General features: G+C 46.5%; 1 protein-coding gene across 1 annotated transcript; it reads left to right on the top strand.

Moving 5' to 3' along the window:
* The first annotated feature begins 4565 nt into the window (after nt 1-4565).
* On the top strand, nt 4566-23680 carry VSIG10 (V-set and immunoglobulin domain containing 10). The gene is made up of 10 exons (XM_089499591.1): nt 4566-4638; nt 7619-7903; nt 9930-10235; nt 11761-12030; nt 13861-14154; nt 15071-15181; nt 16012-16024; nt 16567-16694; nt 17876-17942; nt 23577-23680. The coding sequence occupies exons 1-10, from the start codon at nt 4566-4568 to the stop codon at nt 23596-23598; spliced, it is 1569 nt and encodes a 522-aa protein (XP_089355717.1). The 3' UTR covers nt 23599-23680.
* The last annotated feature ends 449 nt before the right edge of the window (nt 23681-24129 follow it).

Here is a 24129-nt window from a genome sequence, read left to right as displayed (position 1 = left end):
AGGCTTTGGAAGGCTGGCAGGCACCCTTTGAGGGCAGTCAAGGGGCTAGTCCTTTGTAGACAAAAGGAAATCGCTTTTGTCCTCCAACTGCAGCCTCCACGCACTTTGAGGCCGCTTGAGCTGTCACAGCTCCCTGCTGTGGCCTTCTGGGATTTGTAGCTTGCTGGGACACCAGAGCTCTGACGGAGCTGTCCCAGTGGCTCACACAACGACCCTTCCAAAGACACAGACAGGCCACACAAAGCTATATATATATATAATTTTATATTATTTATGTTTACTCTTATCTATTTTATTCTTTGTATGTACAGTGCTGTGCAAATCTACAGCACTACATAAATAAAGCATAATAATAATAATAATAATAATAATAATAATAATAATAATACGCCGCCTTTCTCCCCAAAAGGGACCCAAGGTGCAGAAGTTGACCATAGAATTGCCCAGGAGGGCCTACAAATGCCCAGAGAGGCGTTCTGTCTAGGAACCTCTAGGTCCTCCAGGGCAAGTCTGTGGCCAACGTCTGACAGACACTGACCATAGTACTGTGCTGGAGGAGCTACAAAGGCCTAGTGGAGTGTCCTCTCTAGGAACCTCTGGGTCTTTCATTGCAACTTTTAGTTGACCATAGAGTTGCACTGGAGGACCTAGATATTCCTAGAGAGAACAAACCCATGAATAATCAAGTCTGCAAATATGAAAGCTGCAAATATGGAGGGATGTATGCACTACATTTCTGTATAGCAGCAAATACACCTTGAGTGTGACAGCACTCAAAAGCAGCTTTCCCCAGTGGTCCTTTCCAGGTGGCTTTGGATGACAACTCCCATCAGCCTCAGCCAAGCTAGGCAGGCTTGCTTTGCTAGTTATGTGCCTTTTTGAGTTGACTCTGCTGCAATACCATAACTCATGGGTTCATATAGAGGGTATTACAGGCTGCGCATCAAGTCTATGTTGTTATTAAATTATAGACCCAGCAAGATTGTCTTGAATACAAAAACGTATTATCTTTCTAGGGAACTGCGCTGGCCATGCAACTGAGCTGCCTATGACACTGGTAAGGTGATATCGGCTGAAAGAGGATCAGGTAAGCAAGCCAAGTGTTCTGACTTACAACAGCCTTAGCCAAGCAACCTATGGGCCGGTGGAGCTGGAGAGAAAGGGGCACAAAATGGATGAGATGGCTTCCTAGCTCAAGGGGATTCCAGCAAGATCCAGGGGACTCTGCATCACTTGTCCTTGGTGACGCTCTTCCTATGATTGCATGCTATCTTCCCCATGCTACAAATTACTCCTCATTCATTGAATTTCGACTTGTTGAAGACATACGAGAGCCAGGATGGCGTACCGGTTTGAGCGTTGGACTACAAGTCTGGAGACCAGGGTTTGATTCCCAGCTTGGCCATAAAAGTTACCCACTGAGTTAATCCCGCGAATATCCCAGAAAAATTGTGTCATTTTGTGTCACATGACGTCACACAAAACCCGCCATTAAAGCGGTCACAAATCAGCATTAATGTGCATCTTTCAGCGACAGTGCATTTCTGATATCACTTCCTCTGCACAACTGCGTGTGGTAATCATTCGCGCCATATTTGCTTTATTTGCGGGATGCTTTAAATGGACTTTAATCTCTCTTTAATGCTGAAATTAGCCCCAGCGTGATAAACTTCTACGATTCCTGCCCATGTACAATGCCACTGTAGGTTCTTGCTGTGTTCTTGGAAACGTTGGAAAGAAATGAGTAACATTTTTGGTGTTACCGCCATGGAGGCAAACTTTGCCTTGCATAATCCCATCTAAAACATCCTGGCTACAAACTTCCTTGCACTCAACAAGACTGCCCTTTGCAGGGACATGCATTGGATTGGGATGTGAGGCTACAGTTCCCATGTTTGCAACCAAAGAGTTTAGGTGCAGAGGAGGAGGAGGAGGGTCAGGTGTTCTCAAAAGACCTCCATGCCGGAAGCACATGGTCTACAATCTCCGCACTCCAGGAGGAGAACAAGTAAACGCTGGGGTTACAAAGGTATGCTCCTGACCCCTTTCTTCACATGCTGCTTTATGGACAGACACAGCAAGCCTGCTCTCCGCTGCCCAGCATGAAGACAGAACCGGAGATTGCAAAAGGTTCCTTTATGGAACTATAATTTTCCACCTTTCCAACCTGTCGGAAGGCTAACAATTATACAAAATGGTTGTTTCAGGAAGGAACCGTCCTGAGATCTGTCTCAACTCAGATGTGGCAAGTGAATCAGACTTCTGTTTCCCTAGTTTTGCAAATCAAACGCAGCAACTTTTAACACAACTGGAGGGGGGGGGATGGCGGCGACTTCCAAACAAGACTTTTAAAGTGCAATCACCAAGTGAATTTTAGAAATGGGGGGAGATAGAAAGTTGTTGTTGCTAAGAGACTCAGGCCTGTTACAGACAGCCAAAATAAAGCTGCTTCAAGTCACAGTGGAGGTATGGTGTTTCAATGATGCATGCGTCCTAAGAGTCCAGAAGTCGCACCAAAGCCACGTTCCAGCCTGGAGCATGGCTTTGGTGTGACTTCTGGACTCTTAGGACACATGCATCATTGAAACACCATACCTCCACTGTGACTTGAAGCAGCTTTATTTTGGCTGTCTGTAACAGGCCTCAGGCTTCCATTTATAAGCCGCTCCTTCCATCTTTTGGGCCGATTCGGAAATAAAATCCGTTAAGAGGGAAAGAGAAAAGGAGCCACAGAGGGCCTTTAGTCTGACAGCACTAAGAACCTTGTGTTTGGAACCAGTCTAGAAGGTGCCACAGAACTGTTCAAACATGAAATCTCAACTCCAGAAGCCCTTGCATGCTGTCAAGTCGCTTCTGACTTCTGGTTTCTTGGCTGGTTTCTCCCAAGCGGAGTTGGGCCCTTGCCATCCTCAGAGGCTGAGAGAGTGGGACTTGGCCAAAGTCACCCAGGGGGCAGGGTACATGGCTCAGCTGGGATTCGAACCCACGTCTCAAAGTCCTCGCCAACAATCAAACCGCTGTGCCATGCTGGCTCTGGTACCTTTTGTACCTGGAATCATTTCCTAGTTGTCCTCTCTGTGGTTTGACTTTCCTTGGTGTGTGTGTGTGTGTGTCTTTCTTTCTTCACCCCTTTTTCCTCCCTTTATTGGTGGGCTTGATCTGCCATCTTCAAGACTGCCCAGAATTTGGAATCGTCCTCCTTTCTTTTTTCTTTCTCCCTTTCAGATCCTGTTCTTTCTTTTCTTTAGGACTTTGGCATCCCTTTGGCTTCCTGGTTACCTTGCATCATCTTCTTGTTCTCAGCTTGGTTTGTTTCTTGTCCCCAGGGGCTTGTAAGATGATGGCTCTGGGGACCTGTGTGATTGTTTTGGTCTCTTTCCTCTCTCTTGGGGCAAGGAGTGAATGATGGATTTGGTTGGGCCTATTGCTGAGATGTTTATTCTCCTTTGGTTTCTGGAGAAGGTACTCAGTCTTCTCTTGAGAGGCCTTCCCAAATGTGTGTATTGAAGTCGCCTGTCGACGTATGGTGACCCCATGGATTTCAGAGGGTTTTCTTAGGCAATGGTTCTTCAGAGGTGGTTTTGCCAGTTCTCTGAGCACCTTGGGATTCATTGGTGGTCTCCCATCCAAGCCCTAACCAGAGTTGACCCTGCTTAGCTCCCAAGATCAGATGGGAAGCTCCCTGTCGTCTTATGGCACCTAAATACCCAACAGGCGCCAGATCATGTTGGATCTGGGAAGGTAAGCAGGGTTGGCTTTGGTTAATGCTTGGATGGGAGACCGCCAGAGTCCCTTCCTCCGAAATACAACCTCCAGCACCCGGTCTTCGTTGGCAGTCTCCCATCCAAGGACTTACCAGAGCTGACCCTGCTTACCTGGCACCTTTCGGGTATTTAGGCGCCTTCCGAAACATCGCTGTTGTGCACCTTCAAGTCCGTCTTCTCATTCTGACTGAGGGTGGCCCTAAGGCAGTGAACCTATCCTGGGTTGGCCATTGCCTTCCTCTGAGGCTGAGAGAGTGTGACTCACCCAGGGTCCCCCAAAGGCTTCTCTTTCCTTGGCCATCTCCTTCGCTGGGGAGGCCTGGCTTGTGGCTCCCAGACTTTGGGGTCCTCCAGGTGTTTGGGACAAGTTTTGTTTGGGGGAGCTGGTTAGAAGGGGGCTTCTGGGAGTTGAAGTCCAAAAGACCTGAAGTTAGGGAATCCCTGCTAGGACCAGCAGCGCCCAAACTGTTGGTGCCCTCCAGACTGGCTTTGGACTGTAGCTCCCAGCATTCCTGGCTGTTGGCCAAGGTGGCTGGGGCTTCTGGGAGCTGAAGTCCAAAACAACTGGAGGAACCAAGTTTGGGAGCGAAGTTTTCAGCGCCTGCAGCCCAGAGGGGCCTGGAGCCCTGGGAGTTCAAGCGGGTTGGAAGCGGGGGATGATGGCTCCCGTGCGGATGGCGCCTTCGGAGAGCGGGGCCGGGCCTCGTCCTCCTCCGCAGCTCCACCTCCGTCGGGGCGGGGATCCTCCTCCCCGGCTCCCTGCCTGGCTTTCCCCGCGGGGCTCCTCCACTCGGAGCCGGGATGGCGATCGGGACGGTGGGGCCCTTGGCCCTCCTCTTGGCCCTGATCTGGGCTTGCAAGGCCGCCGGAGCAGGTACACGCGATCGGGCGGGGAGGCCCGTGGGAATGGACTGCAGACAGTCTGCTTGACATCGCTTGCACTGCCCTGGCTCCCTCCCGCAGGCGCCTGGGAGTTGTAGTTGGCTGGGGGGCCCGGGCCTCTTCCAGGCAGAGCAGGCTCTCGAGACCCTGGGATTCTCAAAGTTTGGTCCTCCAGTGTCGGGAATTCTGGGAGCTGAAGTCCAAAACATCTAGAGGGGACCCAAGTTTGGGAACCATTGCTCTAGACCCAGTGGTTTGCAAACCTTGGTCCTGCAGCTCTTTTGGACTTCAGCTCCCAGAATTCCTGGCTATTGGCTAACCTGGCTGGGACTTCTGGGAGCTGAAGTCCAAAACAGCTGCAGGACCCAAGTTTGGGAACCATTGCTCTAGATCCAGTGGTTTGCAAACCTTGGATCATCCAGATGGTTTGGACTTCGGCTCCCAGACTTCCCAACTCCTGGCCAAACTGGCTGGGACTTCTGGGAGCTTCTTGGAGGACCCAAGTTTGGGAACCGTTGCTCTAGAGTCCTAGTTCAACGCTCAAACCGCTATATCACGCTGGCCCTCTAATATATACCTATAGTTCCAAGCGTGGCGTAATGGTTTGAGTGTTGGACTAGGACTCCGAAGACCAGGGTTCATGGAAGTCCACTGGGTGACTTTAGGCAAGTCCCACTCTCCCAGCCTCAGAAGAAAGCAATGGCAAACCACCTCTGAAGAAACCTTGCCCAGAAAACCCCATGATAGGTTGGCCTTCGGGTCACCATAAGTCAGAAACGACTTGAAGGCACGCAACAGCAATCCAAGAAGAAGCTTTTCCAAGATCTGCCGAGGACTAACCAGATCTTGCTGGACTTTTGGATGCCGTGACTCAATTCTGAGACATGTGACATATTTATTTGTCAAAATTATAGGTGTGCTGGGAGCATATTCGCTTGCCTGATGAGCAACCATAGCTTTCCTTCTGTAGTTGGAGACACGGCTTTTGTTTCAACGTTGAATCTTGCTTTGGAGATTTATCCAAGACGTTGCACCCAGTGCACTCATGGACATATTCACTTAGAAGACACTCCTGTTGGAGGTCTCTCATTCGGTAGGGCTGCTGTCAGTTGAAGCCAACTTGATGGCACACAACAACATCCACAAAAATTCTATTGAATTCAGGTTTCCTCCCAAGCAAATATGTAGAAGGTTGCAGCCTAAGCTTCATAAATAAATAAAGGCAAGGCTTCTAAGCAGAGCTGAGCTTCAGCCTAGGAAAAAGCCATAACAATTGGCCCTTAATAGCCATCAGCAATATCCTGAGTTCTCTGGAGAGGAGCATACAAATGCTTAATAATAGCTGCAAAATGTTGCAGTGTCTTCTTACTTCCTTGCATAATTGTCTCCTGTTTTGGGTGGCCGACAACCAGCCAAAGCCTTCCTCTGCAGTGCATGGTTTGGTCCACCTCCCTGAGCTTTGCAGTTTTTGGGTTTCCTAGTTGGAGAACAGAAAAGGAGAGAAGGTGAATCATGTGGCAGGTTTAAGGCCACCCAGTTATTTTTAGCGTGAACTTTTGGAAAACAGGGTCCACTTCCCGAGGTACATTGATAGAACGAATAGTTCAGCTTGAGATGGAAGCGTGTGCGGGAATCGGAATAATAGCAAAATGGGGTCCAGAAAAGGACAGTTCTCTCGCCGCTCAAAAAGACTGGTTCAAAACACTGGTTTATCTTAAACAGCTGTGGGATCTGTAAGTTAACACACAGATCTGCCAGTTGGTAAAGTGTGTAAGCAACCCATTCTGCTTTCAGGAAGGTTTGTTCTGCTGAAGACAGCCTTTCTTTGGCAAAAGATGTTTTTGCTATACACACAAGTATAATGGAAAACAGCCCATTAGTACATGGTGTGTGTTGTTGTTGTGTGCCTTCAAGTCATTTCCAGCTTATGGCAACGCTCAGGCGAACCGATCACAGGATTTTCTTGGCAAGATTCGTTCAGAGGGTTTTTTTTCCCTTTGTCTTCCTCTGAGGCTGAGAGAATGTGACTTGCCCAAAGTCAGCCAGTGGGTTTCCATGGCCGAGCTGGCATTCAAACCCTGTTCTTAAGAGTTGTAATCCAACACTGAAACCACTGCACCACTCTGGCTCTCAAGAAGCCATTAATTCTGTTAAAATCTCTGCTAATTGATCAATTTTTGTGAATGTATCCCAATTCAGCTGGTTTCCCTTTCTAACTTTCCCTTGAAATTCTTTTGTTACACGGTGCTTACCCTCAGGTCAGAGACTGAGTATCCTGGGAGAATGAAGTGTTACTGACACTGGTCTGAGGGTATTGCCATTTCTGAATTCAGATTTCTGTCTGTTTCTTCTCCTGTGTAGATGTAGAATGGTAGTAGATTGTGCCTGGGTCCCAGACTTGCCTTGCCCAGCTGGTTTATTGCCCCATCATTGAATGATTATTGTAGTATGAGAAATGCCTACGGCAAATCCATGAATTTTGAGTCCTTGTCTTCATTTATTATTTTATTTGATTTTCTTATATCCCACCTTTCTCCCAACATAGCAACACAAAGTGGCAGAGTGGAAGCTGGAGCCATATAAGTGCCTTTAGTATTCTTTGGCTTTAGATATAACATGGTGCTTAGATGCCCATTGTGAAAACTCTTCTAAGTTTAGATTGATGGTAGGGTGAACGTTACTGAAATTCTGATGGAACCCCCCAATGGAACTTTCCACTTGTTTCTCAGTGGCCTTATGCTGACTACCAGCCTGTCAGTACTTGCCAGAGAAGAGTTGGTGAGGGGATGCAAGGGATATGGAAAGTCACTTTATGGACTACAGGTCCCACTAAGCCAGATTCTGGGAGTTGTAGTCCAAAAATAATCTTTCTCAAGATTAATTATGCTGCATCCTGGAGAATTCCAATGCCTTTGTGTCGTAATGAATTGCCAGTCTGTGTGGGTGCTGACCTTCCTCTCTCCACTTTGCAGGAACCAAAGAACAGGTGGTTGGGGAAGTTGGAGGGGAAGTGACCCTGACATGCCGGAATGCATCTTGGCAAGCGGTCCAGGTGGACTGGTTTCATGGCGAACCAGGTGCCATCCCCATCCTCTTCTCATCAGATGGCAAGCTCCCTTCCGATGCTCGCTTCTCTTTGGTGGCAAACAGTTCCTTGCACATCTCAGGGTTGCGCCTGGAGGATGAAGGCAACTACACCTGCAAGGAAACACTGAATGCAACAGCCAGCCTGCACAGGATCCAGTTGCTCATAGCCAGTAAGTTGTCAGCCGCCCTTTTTACTCTGTAGCTTGAGGATGCATAGAGACAGTTTGCTTGGTGAACAAATACAGCAGAGGAACATAAGAAGTTGCTTTCTATTGTAAGCAGAGTTGTACATGTGAGACCGTTGCACTTGCGGCAGTGCATTAAAGTCAACAGGGTAGTGTGTGACTGCACAATGCCTCTCTATATATTGTGCATTGCAGTTGCACAGTGGATTGTCAGCCCTGAGTGTTGGCCATTGATCCATATACATTGCACTGTGTTCTTATTCAGGACATTGACGGTGTAATGCAATTCCACCAGCAGATATTTACACTACACTGAAGTGATATAGGATCTTGGCCACTATTTGTTTGCCTGGCCCAATACTGGAAATCAGTGTTTTCAACTTCTTCTTTTTGTTCTTCTTGTCCCCCTGTCTATAGGAGCTCTGGTGTTTTTTTTACAAATCAGATGGCCTCTCTTGTTCCCCACACCTGCTTTCTGGCTCTATTCCCAGTATAGTTTCCTATTTGCTTTGAAGGTGTGGTAGGCTGGCAGTTATGCGGCAAGCATGTCCTGAGCAGTGAGTTACACCCACTTTCTCCAAACAGCACCAGAAAAGGTGTAACCGTAAAGCTGTGGGGTCCCTCTACTAGAGCTGAATAAGTACACAGGCATCTGCCAACCTGGGAGGAGCAGGCCTCCTTATCATCTTGCTGTGTGCTTTCAGGTCAACTGACTTACAGTGACCCTCTCCTATAATTTTCTTGGCAAGATTGCTTCGGAGGAGGTTTGCCCTCCCCTTCCCATTAGGAGACTTGCCCAAGGTCACCCAGAGGTTTTCCATGGCCGAACTGGGAATCGATGAGATGAGCTTGGATAAAAGCACCTTCCTTTTTTAGGAGAGAGCCCTTAGCTTCAGGCTTAGAGCACCTGCTTTCTGTGTACAATATTTGAGACACAAGTTCCCTGTCTCTATTATGTGAAAGTTCCAAAGGGCAGCTTCTTGTGCTTACTCTTGCTGTATGCCACAATTGGAGTTGTTGATTCATTGTGGTGTCAATTGATGGTGAAGGAGCCCTTGGATGGGATCCCTGTGTTTCAGAGGTCCTAAAGGGACAGTTGTTACAGAGAATCTCTCAGTGGGAATGCGCAGGAGACTTCATGAACTCTTCTTCATTTATGTCATGAGCATGAGGATTTTCAAGGAGATGGAACATGATCTTGTAATTTGAAAGCAGGTTAATCTTTTTAAAAGTCACTTACAGCATTTATATTTTGTCTTTTCCTCCACTGTGAAGCTTAAGGCAGCATATGTGAAGTTTCCAGGTCATCTCCTATCCAGGCACAAACTACATTCAGATCTGTTTAGCTTCCTTAGGGTTACTGTGTTGTAGGCCTTCAAACCAGGGCTGAGAACATTTGACACTCTAGATGTTTTGGCCTGCAACTTCCATCAGCTCCATTCAGCATGACCACTGGTAAGGAATTGTCTGAAACACCTGGATTGTCATTCCTGTTTCAGACCATCACTCTGGGAGTTGCTGCAGTAGGAGTGAGGAACTGATAGCCTTCCAGATGTTGTACAATTTCAACTCCCATGACTCTTCACCATTGGCTGGGCTTGTTAGTTTTGATAGAAGTTGCAGTCAAAGAATATCTGACAGGCAAATAGTTCCATGTTCCTAGGCTAAGGTGCTGTCATGTTATCCTTAAAAAAAGCTTGCAGCCCAATCCTAAGTGCATCTCATAGTTCATAGAGCTTCTTCTAAGCATACTAAGAATTACAGAGTTCATATCCTATGGGAATGAGGCCTCCGTGGCAATAATGCTAAAGATATGCACTTTGTAATCTGCTCTGATATGCTTCCTTAGAGATCAAGATTCTGAACAGAATGATGTTAGTTGTTTTGTTGTTTTTCTAAACTGGACTAACTTGGTGGCTTGTTTCTTGGTTTTATATTTACAAGCTGCTTTGGGACCCTAGATTGGAAAGCTGCATCTGAGTCAACAATGCTACTTCTGTCTCCCTTCCAGGTGGACCTGGCCAAGTCAATGTCAACATCTACCCCACCACAGCATTGCTGAATGGGACACTGTATGCAAAGAGACATGACATCCTCAACTTCACCTGCACCAGTGACTCCTGGCCTGTACCCATAACCAAATGGGATTTCAACCCGTACACTTCCCTGCAGGAGCCATTCACGGAAGTCAATGACACCCTGGGCTACTTTGTCCTCTATAACATTTCACCCAGGTACCAAGGGAATTACTCGTGTTTGGTAACCAACCCGCTCAGTGGCCGTCGACAGACTGTGACCCGTGAACTCTTGATCTATTGTACGTATGCTGAGCAATGCTAATGCATTTATTTGACCCATTTATATCCTATCCTTCCTCCAAGGAGTTCAGACTGAGGTCCACAGTATTGCTCCTGGGATGGGGTGGGGGGAGAGTTCTTAATTTTAAAAAATAATTTTAAAATCCAGCAGCAGGGCAATGCAGCCCCCCAACATGTGGTAGCTGCCTCCTTCTGCTCTAATCTCTCTACTGTCCTGGCCCTTAAGGCATACTGTGGTCATTGGAGATACTCTAGGAACTTGTTCTGAAAACATTAACTACTCACCAAGCAGTTGATATGTTTTGGGTATCAGGGAAAATCTACTGATTTCCTCCCAGAAAGCTTTCTTTGATGTAGAGAAGCAGAGAGAAAGTGATGTAAAGAAGCAGAGAGAAAGGAGAAGCTTTTTTGCAGTTGGATCTGGACCTAACTGGTAGATCTTTGGGAACGATTTGAAGACCCACAACACACACGCAACAATATGGTTAAACAGAACGACAAAGAAGGGCCCAACCGATAGCAGAGTTAAACAAAGGGATCAAAAAGCAGATAAAAATGCTGATGGATTGTCAAGATCCCAGACTAGTTGCAGCTCAGAGCTTTGTGCAAAAGCAGCTAAAGTCTGGATCTTTTCCCCCCACGAGAATCCAGCAGCACTGTAGATGATTTGTTGTTACTTGCCATCAATTCAGCTTTGGCTTCTGGCAACCCTGGGAATGAATGAGAGACCTCCAAAAGCCTCAGTTATCAGCAGCCCAGCTCAGGTCTTGCAGACTCACGGCAGCCATGGCTTCCTTGATTGAATCAATTCATCTGTAATGTGGTCAGCCTCATTTCCTACTGCCTTCCATTTTCCCCAGCATTATCATCTTTTCCAATGAGTCATATTCCCCCCCCCCCCCCAATTTGCAGTTGGCTGTTTGATTTGGCAAATTGCACTGACTGTTCTCTCTTATTTGAAAGATTGTCCCCGCATTTGTCCAGGCTCGCCTTTTGCTGATAAAAGTGAGGCTGAGAGAAGTTCATATGCAGGTCTTGTTTGCAAAAGAGGCATGTTTTTTCCCCTTTTATTTTATACACCTTTAAAACTGAGGCAGAGTATTTGCCAATGGATAATTATATTATGAGGACTGTATCTTTCCCCACACAACTATAAAGGTGACATCAAGAGGGATATTAGCAGAAAAAATAGGGGAAGAACAAAGGAGAGAGTTATTAAAACTCCAAAAAGTAGCAAGAACACGAAGGTAATTATTGTTTTAGAAAGATCAAGTGATTTAGAAGAAATGCTAGCAAGGCTAGATGGGAAATTTGTTTAAGCTTAACTCAAAGTATAGGAACCGGGTTGAATGAACTGTCAAGTATGATTGAAGGAAAGCTTTCCATAGAAACCCACAAACCTGGTTTGTCTTCTGATGTGCATATTTAATTGTATTAATTGTTGATGGCTTTCCGCACAGGGCTCTGAAGGTTGCAGGGTATCCTTCTCTTCGTCCAGTTAATACTGTGAACTTCTCCCTTCAGATCCTCCACCATCGTTGCCCCAATGTTGGGCTCAGACTTCCAAAGAAGGGTCTGGAGGGGTGCAGCTGTTCTGCAGCTGGCCTGGGGGTTACCCTCATCCCACACTCCAATGGACAGACCATGAGAACCTGAGTTTGGCTATCAACACAACTGATAGAGCAGACACCATTGTGGTGACACTGAACACACACCTGCTGTACAGGAAGATGTTTGTGTGTCATGGAAGCCATATCCTAAATCAGGAGGACCAAACTTGTACCATCCAGTTGGGTGAGTTGCAGGCAGAACTTAGAAAAGTAACTTTCTTGACCTATCATTTCCATAATTCACCAGCCAACAAAGCTGCAGAGCTATATTCTAAACAGTAAGCTCTGGTCATGGAGCATGCTCACATGTCACGATAAAGTTATGGTTGATGTCAATCATAGTTTCCTGCTTCAGCCCCTAATTACCCAGATGACCCTTAAGCAAACTTAGGTTTATCTTTCCTATTCCTGGTTTGTTTCTCTTCCCTTCCCTTTTGTCACTTTCAGTTTCAGCATGGGCAGATAAGCCAGTGTCAAGCCAGGTTGTAATTTTGAGTATCTCAACAAGCCAAAGTTCATAAACCAACAATAAACCTGATTGTGATTTGTGGTAGGTAAAAAAAAACATGGCTTGTTAGCACAATTGGGCTTAAACATTACAACAAGTCAGATATCAACAAACCACACCTCATCTTGTTGGGATATGTGCTTATAGAATGATAGAGAGTAAGCAGAGGCCATCCAAAGTAGTGGGCCAGGGAATGCAGAGAATAGTTGGCACTTTTTGCTAGAGATCATGTCCTTCAGCCAAGTGACTCTTGTTTTAACAATGGCAGCTGGAGAATGGGAGAGGAAAGACAATTGATACAGAAAAGACTAGGTAGAAACTGGCCATGTTGGCCTGCCCTTCCTCACACCAATTGTTTTTGTTGTTGTGGGTTAAATGGGTGTGAAGGATTAAAAGTTAAATATGTTTACTTTCAGAGCTTAGAAAGGTTTAGATAAGAACTCCTCGCATTCCCCAGTTAGCCTGGTCAGTGACTATGCTGGTGGGGGGATTCTGGGAGTTGTAATTTAAACAGGAAGATTCCCCAACTCTGGTTATTTTATGCAAGATCTCCCTACTGCAGCTCTGAGTGACAACAAGCAAGTGGGGAAAGGACTGCTTTTCAATGTGGAAAATAACCCAGGAGAAATCCTCCCAACTACATCCTTAATTTTTATCAAGGATGTAGGGCCTTCCAGATATTTATTGGACCATAATTCTCCTCATCCTTTGCCACTGGATATATTGGATAGGGCTGATGGGAGTTGTGTTCACTACCACTGGGAAAGCCATGTGTTCCTCAGGCCTGACTTGTGGTGGCTGTCCAAAATTTCAGACAGGAATGGTTCCTGGCCCTTCTATAGGGATGCCAGGGATTCAACTCAGAACATCTTCCTCATGAAGTAGATACTCTCCCACTAAGCCATAGTCTGTCCCTGGTCTATTCCCTGAAGTTGTTGTTATTGTTATGTGTGTATGTGCTTTCAAGTCACCTGTTGACTTATGGTGACCCATGAACTTCATAGGGTTTTCTTAGGCAAGGAATCCTCAGAGGTGGTTTTGCCAGTTCCTTCTTCTGAAATAGAGCCTACAACCCCTGGGATTCAATGGCAGCTCCCTATTCAAGTACTAATCAGTTCCAAGACCAGATGGGATCTGCTGTCTTTAGGGCATTTAATACCCTAGCGTTGTTGATATTCCCCATGCTGCTATTGTTGCTGTTAACTTTATTTATACCTTGCATCCCCCACAAAAAAGGGGCACTGAAGGTAGTTTACAAATTCAAAAGCTGCTCTTTTGAAATGCAAAACCTTGTGTAATATCTCCTTCTAGCCAAGAAGGGTGGCAAGGCTAGGGGCACTGGACTGACTGCCAGGCACACATAGCCTAGGCTTTCAACAGCTTTTTACCATCCAGTCCCCCCTCCCCAATCTGCCACCAGAGGTGACTGCCTCATTTTGTCTCAAGATGGGGCCGACCCTAATCTCTGCACTGCTTTTTAATCTGTTTGCTTTCTTCCTGGTTTAGAGAGCCCTTCGGTCACATCTGACCCAATGCGGAGCTGTTTTACAGGGAGAACTGCCATTCTGACCTGCCAGTCAACAGCTGGCAACCCGCCAGCCCAGATCACCTGGTTACGTAATGCCTCCCAGCCAAAGACAGTGATCCGGTCTGGTGGGAAGTTTCTCATCAGCCAAAACGGCAGTGTCTCCACCCTTGTCATCCGGAACTGCTCCCATGGCACTGAGCAGGGTTACTACGTCTGCAAAGCCGAGAACCCCCTGGGGCTGAAGGAGGTGTATGTCCAACTCACTGTGACCGGTAAGAGACAGACGTTGGAACTGCAGTGTGCTGGCATGCCACGGAAATGAGTAGTGACAGTATTTGCATGAATTCTTTTGGATGCTCTCCAAGCACCACGTATATTGCCAGCCACTACAGTTTGCTGGTAAGAAAATGACGTTTCTGCCTCTGACCTTCTGGTGACCCACTATCCCTCTGCCATGGGCTATGAGCTTCCTTAAATGTGTGAAAGGGATTGGTTTCTAGCATCTTTGAGTGAGTTCAAACTGGTATACATGCTGTGACACCAAATGTACTACACAAGGCCCTTTGTATTTGCTGGGGTTTGGTTCCAGGACTCAAACTCAAATGCTCAAACCATTACACCATGCTGGCCCTAACCTGAAGTCTACGTCCTTGCCTTGGCTATGGCGAACAAGAAAGCAAAATATAAAAGGGGGGCCCAAAGTCCATGAAATATAGGAGGTTCAAGCCTGGCCAGCAGTGGTATGTAGCAGGCATGTGTGGATAAAGGAAAACGAGGCCTCCTAACTTGCAAATGGGCATGGTTGGCTGGCTGGCTCCCTGTAGAAGCATGCAGCACTGCATCATTCTCATTGCAGGTTCTAGTTGCGATAAAGAGAACACTTTTTCATTTTTTTAATAAAAGTGTTGCTGTCTCATTTTAGCTGTTCTTGCTTCGTAAGCTATCCTGAGAATATTTAACTGAATTGGCAGCATATATTTTAAAATAAACGGATATGCCAGACTTCCCTAACTTGACCCCGCATCTCTGGATATGTCAGAATACAGTTCCCATTGTTCCCAGTCATGCTGGGTGGAGATGCTGGGAGTTACAATGCCACACATCCAGAGGGGGGCAGGTTGGGAAAAACTAAGCTGACTTCAGATATCCCAAATTTGTCATTGTGTCATGGTTTCTTTCCCCCCGCAGAGCCAGTGAACATTGCAGGCATTGTGGGAGCAGTTGTCATCCTGTTGCTTCTGGGTATTCTGATCCTTTCTGGAGTCATCTTGTACACTGGACCCCGTTTATGCCCCAAAGGTAAGAGGAGCTTAGAGAATTTTTCTAGGGAAAGCATATTCTAGGAATGCAGGTTGGTCTATTAGAAGAAATGGAAGTGGGATGGGGAGCACCCAGAAAAACAGTAAAGCAGTGTTTTCTCTGGGGAGCAGCCCAAGTGGCTGCATCCACCCTACAGAAAGAATCCAGTTTGATACCACTTTAAGTGCCACACCTCAATGCCATGGAATATTGGGATGTGTAGTTTTGTGAGACATTGAAATAGATATAAAATTACAGGCATGAGGAAGATAAAAAATAAAGGACTAAGTTCTAAGAAGAAATGTAAAAGAAGCGAGTAGAGACAGTCTGACAGCCATCTTTGACTATTGCAGATGGCAAGATCTATTCACATAGCTTGCCAAAATCTGATCTCCAGTCAGACTTTGGGCAGAAGTGTTGAAACATCACAAAACTGGTCTCTTAAATATAATGGAAAAGGAGATTAAGGCCAGACATCTTTTAAAACTGCATCACATGCTTGTTGTACAGTCTGGAGGCACAATGAGGCATCCACCTTTGGCAAACAATGTTGGACAACAATGGTGACCTCCAAGCTGCTTCTCTTGAGCCCCTCAGCCTTGAGGGCGAGCTATGTGTGCCACACAGGCACACTTTAAACTAGCTTGTAGCCTGTCCATTGGCCAACATTAATTTCAGTTGCCAGCCCACTCAACCTCTGCACATGTAACAGAGGGAAATGCTATCTTGTTCATTGCTTCAGGCAGTAATAGGTCTTGAGTTGGCTTTGTGTTCAAAGAAGCAAATGTTTCATTGTCAGTTAAATTTCCTTCTCTCTTTCTCCCTTCCAGGCCACATGCTCAGGTAAGTCTGTACTTTTCTTGAATTGAAAAGATCCAGCTTCATGCATGGTCCAGTGGTGACAGAGTGCATGTTTTGCAACTTAACAGGTTCAGTGAGGAAAATCTCTGCCCAAGACCACAGAGAGCCACTCCTGCAGAGAACAGGCAACAAGTGAGCTAGATAGACAAAAGCTTGGTTTGGCCACCTAGATTCTTAAAAGATGTTTAGATGGCAATTTGAGGCAAGTGTTTTCAGTAGTGCAGGGAGCATGTAGCTCAGTGGTAAAGCAAGGATCTGTGCATAAAGACCCCAGGTACAAACTCTGGCAGTCTCCTGTTCCAACAAGTGTGGAGATCAAATAAATTTCTAGATGCGGTGGGACTGCAGAATCCTTCAGTCCTAGCCAGCATGGCTAGGCTCGGTTGAATGAAATGATAGAAGCTGTAGTCCAACAACACCTGGAAGGCCCTATGTTTTCCCTCTCAGATTTGGCTGTGGCAAGAAAAGGCAGGGAAAGATCTCTTTTTGGTCATTCTTCAGTCTCACTGTCCTCCTGACTGCAGGAATCGAGATGCAAGTGACATCCTTGTACTGATGGACTCAGAGGAAGAAGATCTACCCATGGAAACAACTGGGGAGCCTGCTTTGCATCAAGCAGTGGCAAATGGCTGTTTTCCCAGGCCTTGTGAAAGTAAGCCTTTTGGCACTCAAGTTACATCTTTGGGGCTTGCTCCTGCAGTAGTTGTGGTGAGGGTCAGTAAAACTGGAGCCAAAATTGGCCCACAGAGAAACAAGAGAGGAGGAGTTGGGATGTTGCTGGGAATGGAGGAACCATACATTTGCAGAAGTACAAAAAAAAAAAAAAAAAAAACTGTAGTAAACATAAACAGCTCCAGATCCCATGGTTTTGTCTTTGTAATGTATTTTCTCCAATATCTTTGCAGCTGTATACATTTGTTCATCAGACAACTATGTTGCTCAATGTGGAAAAGTGTGTGTGTTGAAGTAGCATCACAGTTGGGTTTATGCGGTCTTTTGGGAAGTACATATTTCCTAAGTTTGCATTAAAATACTAAGTGAAAGAATTTCTCTCCCATTTCCTAGTTTGGAGTACAGTACTTTTAGAGCCATGCTGCTCAGTCTTTGATCATCCAGATGTTTTGGCTTTCAACTCCTCCGAGTCCCAGCCTTAAGTGGGCAATGGTCAGGAATTCTGGAAGCTGAAATCCCAAACATTTGGAGGACAAAAGTTTGCAAACCATTGTTTTAGGGGGCACCATCACCATCACTGACTGTTTTGGAAAACTGAACTGTCCTCATTGCTTGAAAAAGCTATTTGAAATGTGTGACTCTCTAGATATTGTGAGACTGCAGCTTTTATCAGCCCTAGCTACTGGAGAGGAACAATAGGTGTTGTAGTCCAACACACTTGGAGGGCCACTTGTCTTCCACCTGTGCTTTAAAGGAAAATCACTAACACATATTTAAATCCCAGGCTAAGGTTCTGCATTGGGATGTTTATCTCTAAGGCATAGCTATCATACATCTCCAGATGCTACAGCCTCCAACCCAGCGTTTCCGTGGGGCAGCATCCCCTCAAAGATAGCAGTTTCTCTGTCAGTGAAGAGCAGGAGCAGAAGTGCATCCAGATATTGTCCTTTACCTTAATATACAGCAATAATGGCATCCTCATGGACTTCCTGAGGATCTCTGAGGATGTTATTGCTGGGGAGGAGGTGGATTTTGGTTGTCACACAGTTGGAACAGAATTCCAACCTCCACAGTCACCAAAAAAGCAATAACCTTGGTGGCACAGTGTGTTCATTCACCACACTCTGGATATAACCTTGTTCTTTTGTGCTTTTCTTTCAGATTCCCATGCGAAAGTGCCCACCGAAATCTCACTGGAAGAAATAAAAAGGGATTCAAAACCCACAGTGTAAGGGAGTTCTCCATCATACATGCTAATAACCAAAGCAGCCTCACAAGATGGTTCCATCCAAAACTGGTCCAGGAGGAATGGACTAGTACTATTGGCATCCAGCTTATGCAACTCTCAGTCATTTTTTGATCCTTTGCTTGTCTTTCCTACATGTTGTGGTTCTCCTACATGTTAATTCTTCCCTCTGTTTCCTTGCTGGAGAGGGTGTTTGCAACTTAACAGCCACAATGTAGGAAACAGATGTAGGACAGGAGTACAGTGGTTTCTTCAGCTGAAGCATGATGTCAGATCAAGATCATTTTAGGAATGAGCTTCAATGAGCAAGAAGGACCTTGAGCATCAGGAAGGGCTGGAGAAAGAGAGGGTGGGATTATCTATCTGGACCACAGTTCCATTTGTCCCATTGGGATCTTCCTTGCGAACTGTAGTTGATGCTTTCCTGTCCATTGTATCCCAGGTTGAGCCCCAGGTTGAGCATCAGCTTGTGTATCTGCAGATAAGTGGAAGTGGCCAGAAGGACTGTTTCTGCTGTGACCTTAAGCAATTTCCTCTCTTCTGGGATCCTCAGCACTAGATGAATGTCAGGATAATGGGGTGCCCAAAATAATAATGGGACTAAGCTGCTAGAGTGATGCAGGAAGACAAATTTTGGAAGGAAGTGGGGTTTAGTATGGTTTAGCCTAGAGAAGAGACCAATGCTAGCTCTCTTCAACTACCTAGGAAACACGTGGATAGTCTGCTATGAAGTCCTATCTAGGGACAATTCATTCCCAAGTTCCTCCATTCTCCTATCCATCCTCAATTGGCATATTGGATCCAGTTCTGGGTACCACAGTTTAAAAAGAATGAGGACAACTTGGAGTGGGTTCAGAACAGAACAGCCAAGATGGTTGGGGGATGGAAAGCAAATCCTCTGAAGGAAGGTTGAAGAAACCAGCTTTTTAGCTTGGAAAGATGAAAAGGGAGTAGAGAGACCCTCTTCTCAGTGGCCCTCTTCTAATACTTGAAGTAGTGTCCAAGAGGGCAGGACTAGATCTAATGGCCATTAGAGAAGAGAGATTTGGAGTGAACATTGGGAAAAACCTCTTGAGGGTGAGAGCAGACTGAGGATGGAACACTTTGTCTAAAAGGAAGGTAGCTTTTTCTTGCTGGAATTTTTCAAGCACATGCTGCACAGAAATCTGTTAGGTAAACTTCAGTTCTGGACTCTCTCTTTCTGCCCCCCACCCCCCACCCCATAACTAATAGGAAAGCATGGGAGGATTACAAATGGACGATGTTTACTCCCACCTTGTAAAATTCTGTGAGTTAGAGAACTTAATGCACTTCATCTACAGGTGTCCCTGCTCAAGCCCTATCATGTTATACTTGCATTATGTAAGGGAGGAACGCCACTCCTGCACCACTAGCAGGTCATAATGAGCCAGCTCTGGCTGTGAACAGGGTTATTTCAAGATAAAATTTAATTATTATTGTTACATTATCAGTAGTGAGAAAGCTTGGCCAATCTGTGAAATATCCACAAGACGTTGACCAGTAAATCCTGATCTACCTCAGTAGGTTTCAGATTGCTTTTGAATAACTAACCTTAGCTGAAAATGAAGGCACAGGAGTAAGTTAATACATGTGACTTGTCCCCATCCAGTGAATGAAATGTGCACCAGGCTGGAGTATATTTTGCTGCAAAAAATCCACCCAGAACTAAGCCTACACTGTGTGCATTTGATGACAAAAACACCTGCACCGTTACAAACAGTGTCCCCACATTTCCGTCATTGGCCCCATATATGGACTTTTTACAAACATAAATGGCTAGGGCAAAAATGGTCTGAAGAGATCTATTGCTTTTTGCTATGGGGAAGCAGTTTTTGTCCCTGCCCATGTAATGTACTGGGACAAAATACGCCCTGGGCAATTTTTCAGCAGACCATGCTACTGAGACGTGGAAGTGACAGACTTGGATTGTCAGAATGTTGGCTCCATGGGTGGGAATTACGAGTTTTCAGAAGATTGGGGGAAAAACATGAAAGCTATGTTAGCCCCGCTGCTGGTACGAAGGGATTATAATGGGGCTAGAAAATAACCACCAACTCATTGAGTACAAGGTTTGTTGTTTTCCTTGTCCTGGTGTGTTATGGTTAGTCAAGCAAAATCTGTAGCTAATGTGAAATAAATACTGCATCCGATCACTATTGGGCAATATTGCAAATGAGTAAGAAAGCAGCTTACTCGACACCATCATCCAGGTTTGCATTATGCTCCATGGAAATGAAGAGCAGACTTTTCAGAGTGTGGATCTTTTCACCTTAGTTTTCCCAGATTTTACACAGATCCCTGCAGTTTATGCAGCCCACCCATGTATGTCTTAGGCCAGTGTTACTCAAAGTGCTGGTCCCTCGATCATTGGTCCCTGGCAAGCTTGCAGGAAAGAAAAAGGAAAACACACAATTGTACCCAGTAGGCATAAATACGGCGCCAGTCCCTGGTGCATTGAGGAAAACTAATTGCCTGTCTCCCAGCTTAGATAACTTGGGAAGCACTGTCTGATGCTGTAAACAGTCTTGGGACACGGAGCGACTGGCCTGGAAGAAATGTTCTCTTAAGGCAAGCATTTTTCCAAAGGGCTATTGCGATGGAGATTATTTTCCTGTAAATTATGCAACTGTGGCGGTGGTCTTTCACTTACAGAATAAAAATGTGTGTTTTGGATGATGATTTTCATGTCTGCTGTTTATGCGTTGCAGTTGAGGTGGGTGTCCCTTCCCAAACCTGAGAGATAACTGCTTGTTTCTGGTTCATTCTCAGCTCTGTTAATGTTAAAACGATTCCTGTTCAGCTTGGGAGGATCAGGGTTCAACAGTCCCCTTATATTCCACAGTAACTGAGCTATAAGAGTGTAACTAGTAACTATGGAAGTAAATTAATATATATCATATTAATGACTGACTAGCAACAGCGTTATTTTCCGCGTCTGTTGTTAGTTGCATGCTGTCTTGCGCTCAGGGATTGAAAGTAGCCTACAGAAAGGAAAACAGATATATGTTAAAAATGCATCTATAAAATAATAGAGAGGCCTGTTGGTATTCTATCTATAAGTAACTTCTCCATGGAAGGAGATGAATACAGTATTTTTGTCTGGTGGGTAACAGTCACGTTCTGTTTAAAGTCATAGACTTGTGCAACCAGTGCCATTGTGCGCAAATACCTTCACAACTGTCTTGCCTGTTACACACCATTGTGCATGAATGCCTTCACAACGGTTGTCTGGGTTGTTGCAAAACAAAATAAATAGTGAAGTCAAATGGGCATATAGTTTAATCTGTGTGGTTCCCACAGCCTTTTCACTGCCTTCAAGTCATTTGTAGCTAACATAAAAATAATACTCAAATATCACACTTTTGCAAGCCCAGATTAGTTCTAAACCCAAGGTGACCTTGGCAAGAAGTCACACTCTCCCAGCCTCTTCAGAGGAAGGCAATAGAAAACCTCCTCTGAACAAGTCTTGCCAAGAAAACCCTGTAAGGCCCCCATGAAACCCCACAATAGGCCTTAGGGTTGCCATAAGTTGGAAATGACTTGAAGGGACCTAAAAAGTGGTTTAAAGTACTTTAAAGGGTGAGCGAGGTTGGAATAGCATCTCTAAATGTGTAACAGTAAAAGAGTTGAAAGTCATCTTGGTATTTTCTTCGAGTCCTGTCACTTTCCCGCTCTTTTTTGCCTTTGTTTCCTAACGCCCCCTTTTCTTCTTTTTGGGTCGTGTGAGTGATTGAAAATGGCTGCACTTGGCCACAGGGAAGCCATGCTTGTCCATAGGGAACCATTGGGGAATATTTGCCCATAGGGAAGCATTGGGCAAGTATTCCTCATTGTGGAGAGCGCGCTCTCGCAGCCCCTTTGAGGCTGACTACAAGGAAGCAGGGGGCAGAGGCCTGAGGGCCCAAGAGACACACTGAGGAGGCCGAGCGGCCTAAAGGCAGGGCCCTCTTTTCTCAAGCCCCGCCCCTCGCTCCTCTTGCCCCGCCCCGTGGCGAAAAGGTCACGTGAGGAGGGCGGGGCGAGGCGAAGGAAGGCCCCCGCGGAGGACGGCCGGCTTGGCCTCAGTTTCCGATGAAGGCTGGATGGAGGGGACTCTGGGGGAGCCTCGCCGGCGGCAGCAGCAGCAGCAGCAGCAGCAGCAGGAACATCGGCAGCTTCCCTCCCAAGGCTGGGAGGAGGGAGACGAGGAGGGTGAGCCAGGCTGGGCGCGGGGCCGGCCTGCCTTCCTTCCTGCCTGCCTTCTCGGCCGGCTTTCAGCCCCGCAGCAGAGGGGGCAACCGGCGCCTCCCCTCCGCTTCTCCCCCTTGACTGACTGAGGAGAGGGAGGCCGCTAGCCAGCCCGGCCCGAAGGAAGCCAGGTCCCAAAGCCACGGCCGAAAGAGGCCACTTGGAGACCGCTTGAACCGCCCTGGCTCCAGCCTAGGGCATTCTGGGAGTTGGAGTTGATTTGCCAGCCGCCTCAGGTTCCCTCGGGAGAAAGGCGGGCTAGGAAGCCCAGAGAGAAACAGATAAATGGGGTTGGGGGGGGGGGAGGTTGGGCTGTGTGGCCATGTTCTAGAAGAGCTTACTCCAGCCATCTGTGGCTGGCATCTTCAGAGAATGCTGGCATGGAAGAGAGTGGGGTGTATGTGTATGTGTATATATATACACACACACACACACACACACACACACACACTGTGTGACCCTTGGTTGAGAGGGAGTGAGTTCCATGTTAATCTGTGTGTTGCTCTGTTGTTGAATGGTAAGGCCAAGACCCTCTCAACCTAGAGTCACACAGTAGGTAGGTAGATATACCCCACTCTCTTCCATGCCAGCATTCTCTGAAGATGCCAGCCACAGATGCTGGCAAAACGTCAGGAATAAACTCTTCTAGAACATGGCCACAGAGCCCCAAAAACCCATAAAAAACTATGGAAGCCAGCCATGACTTCACAGTAAATAAATAATAATTTTGTGAGACATTGAGCCTTTCAGAGAGAGCTCTAGTGCCACCACAAACTACCATTCCCAGGAATCCCAAGCACTCAGCCAGGGCAGTTGAAGCCATCTCCAGGATGATGATGCTTTCACCGCCACGGATCCATGCTAGGATTTGTAGTTGGTTGGCGCACCAGAGCTCTCTGACAGAGAAGGGCTCAGTCGTTTACAAAGCGACACTTCCCAGGATTCCCTAGCCTTGAGCCAGGGCAGTTGAAACAGTCTCAGACTGGGTGATTTCTCCAGTGTGCAGACGCAGCCTGACTTCCACCTGGCCTCAGAAGCATCCTGTGATTTAGGCTGGGTTCGCACTGCAGTTTGACACTGCTTTAACTGCCCTGGCTCCATGTTGTGGACCACTATCATTTGTAGTTTAGCAGTTCTCACAGCTACGTGTGGATTTGTGCCTTGAAGAAAATGGGCCAGGCATTTGTTATGTTATGTTCCCAGTATGTAATTCAATCCGGTATTGCCTGTACACAGCCACCGTAGCCATTGACCATATTCCTTGGGGATTCTGGGAAACAATCTCCCACCACCACCACCAAAAAGGAAGATTTCTAGGCTCAATGTGTGGCTTGGAAATGCTGATGGTCTGCCTATCTCCTTCCCCAGGGGAGCCATTCCTTGTGGCTGAGCTGAAACCAGGGCGGCCTCAGCAATACGACTGGAAATCAAGCTGTGAGACGTGGAGCGTGGCCTTCTCCCCAGACGGCGCCTGGTTTGCCTGGTCTCAGGGCCACTGCATTGTCAAGTTGCTTCCTTGGCCATTGGAAGGGATTGAGCAGTGAGTATCTGCATTGGCTTGTTGTTGTTGTTGTTGTGGGCCTTCAAGTCATTTTTGACTTATGGCAACCCCAATGCAGACCTGTTACGGGGTTTTCTAGGGCTGAGAGGGTGCGACTTGCCCACGGTCACCCAATGGGTTTCTATGGCTGAGCGGGAATTGAACCCTGGTCTCCAGACTCATAGTCCAAGGCTCAAACCACTACACCACACTGGCTCTCATCTGCATTGCCACCTCCTGTCAGATCAACCTGATCTTCCAGCGTGTAGGGAGTTGTTGGGATTCTCCACCTGGAGGAGGTGAGAATGGGCTTGATCAGGGCTGACAAACCGAAGCTTAATCCAGACAAAATGGGTAGCAGGGCCTTCTCTATGGTGGTTT

This window comes from Sceloporus occidentalis, unplaced genomic scaffold, assembly GCF_023333645.1.
Source record: "Sceloporus occidentalis isolate IW3139 unplaced genomic scaffold, rSceOcc1.0.p SCAF_138, whole genome shotgun sequence".
NCBI lineage: Eukaryota > Metazoa > Chordata > Lepidosauria > Squamata > Phrynosomatidae > Sceloporus > Sceloporus occidentalis.
This window is presented reverse-complemented; position numbering and strand designations above follow the sequence as displayed.

Bases quoted from the DNA above. Each gene is read 5' to 3' on its own strand.
- VSIG10 (XM_089499591.1), top strand. From the start codon at position 4,566: ATGGCGATCGGGACGGTGGGGCCCTTGGCCCTCCTCTTGGCCCTGATC. The intron at 4,639-7,618 runs GTACACGCGATC...TCCACTTTGCAG, and splicing joins TTGCAAGGCCGCCGGAGCAG to GAACCAAAGAACAGGTGGTT. The intron at 12,031-13,860 runs GTGAGTTGCAGG...TTCCTGGTTTAG, and splicing joins AACTTGTACCATCCAGTTGG to AGAGCCCTTCGGTCACATCT.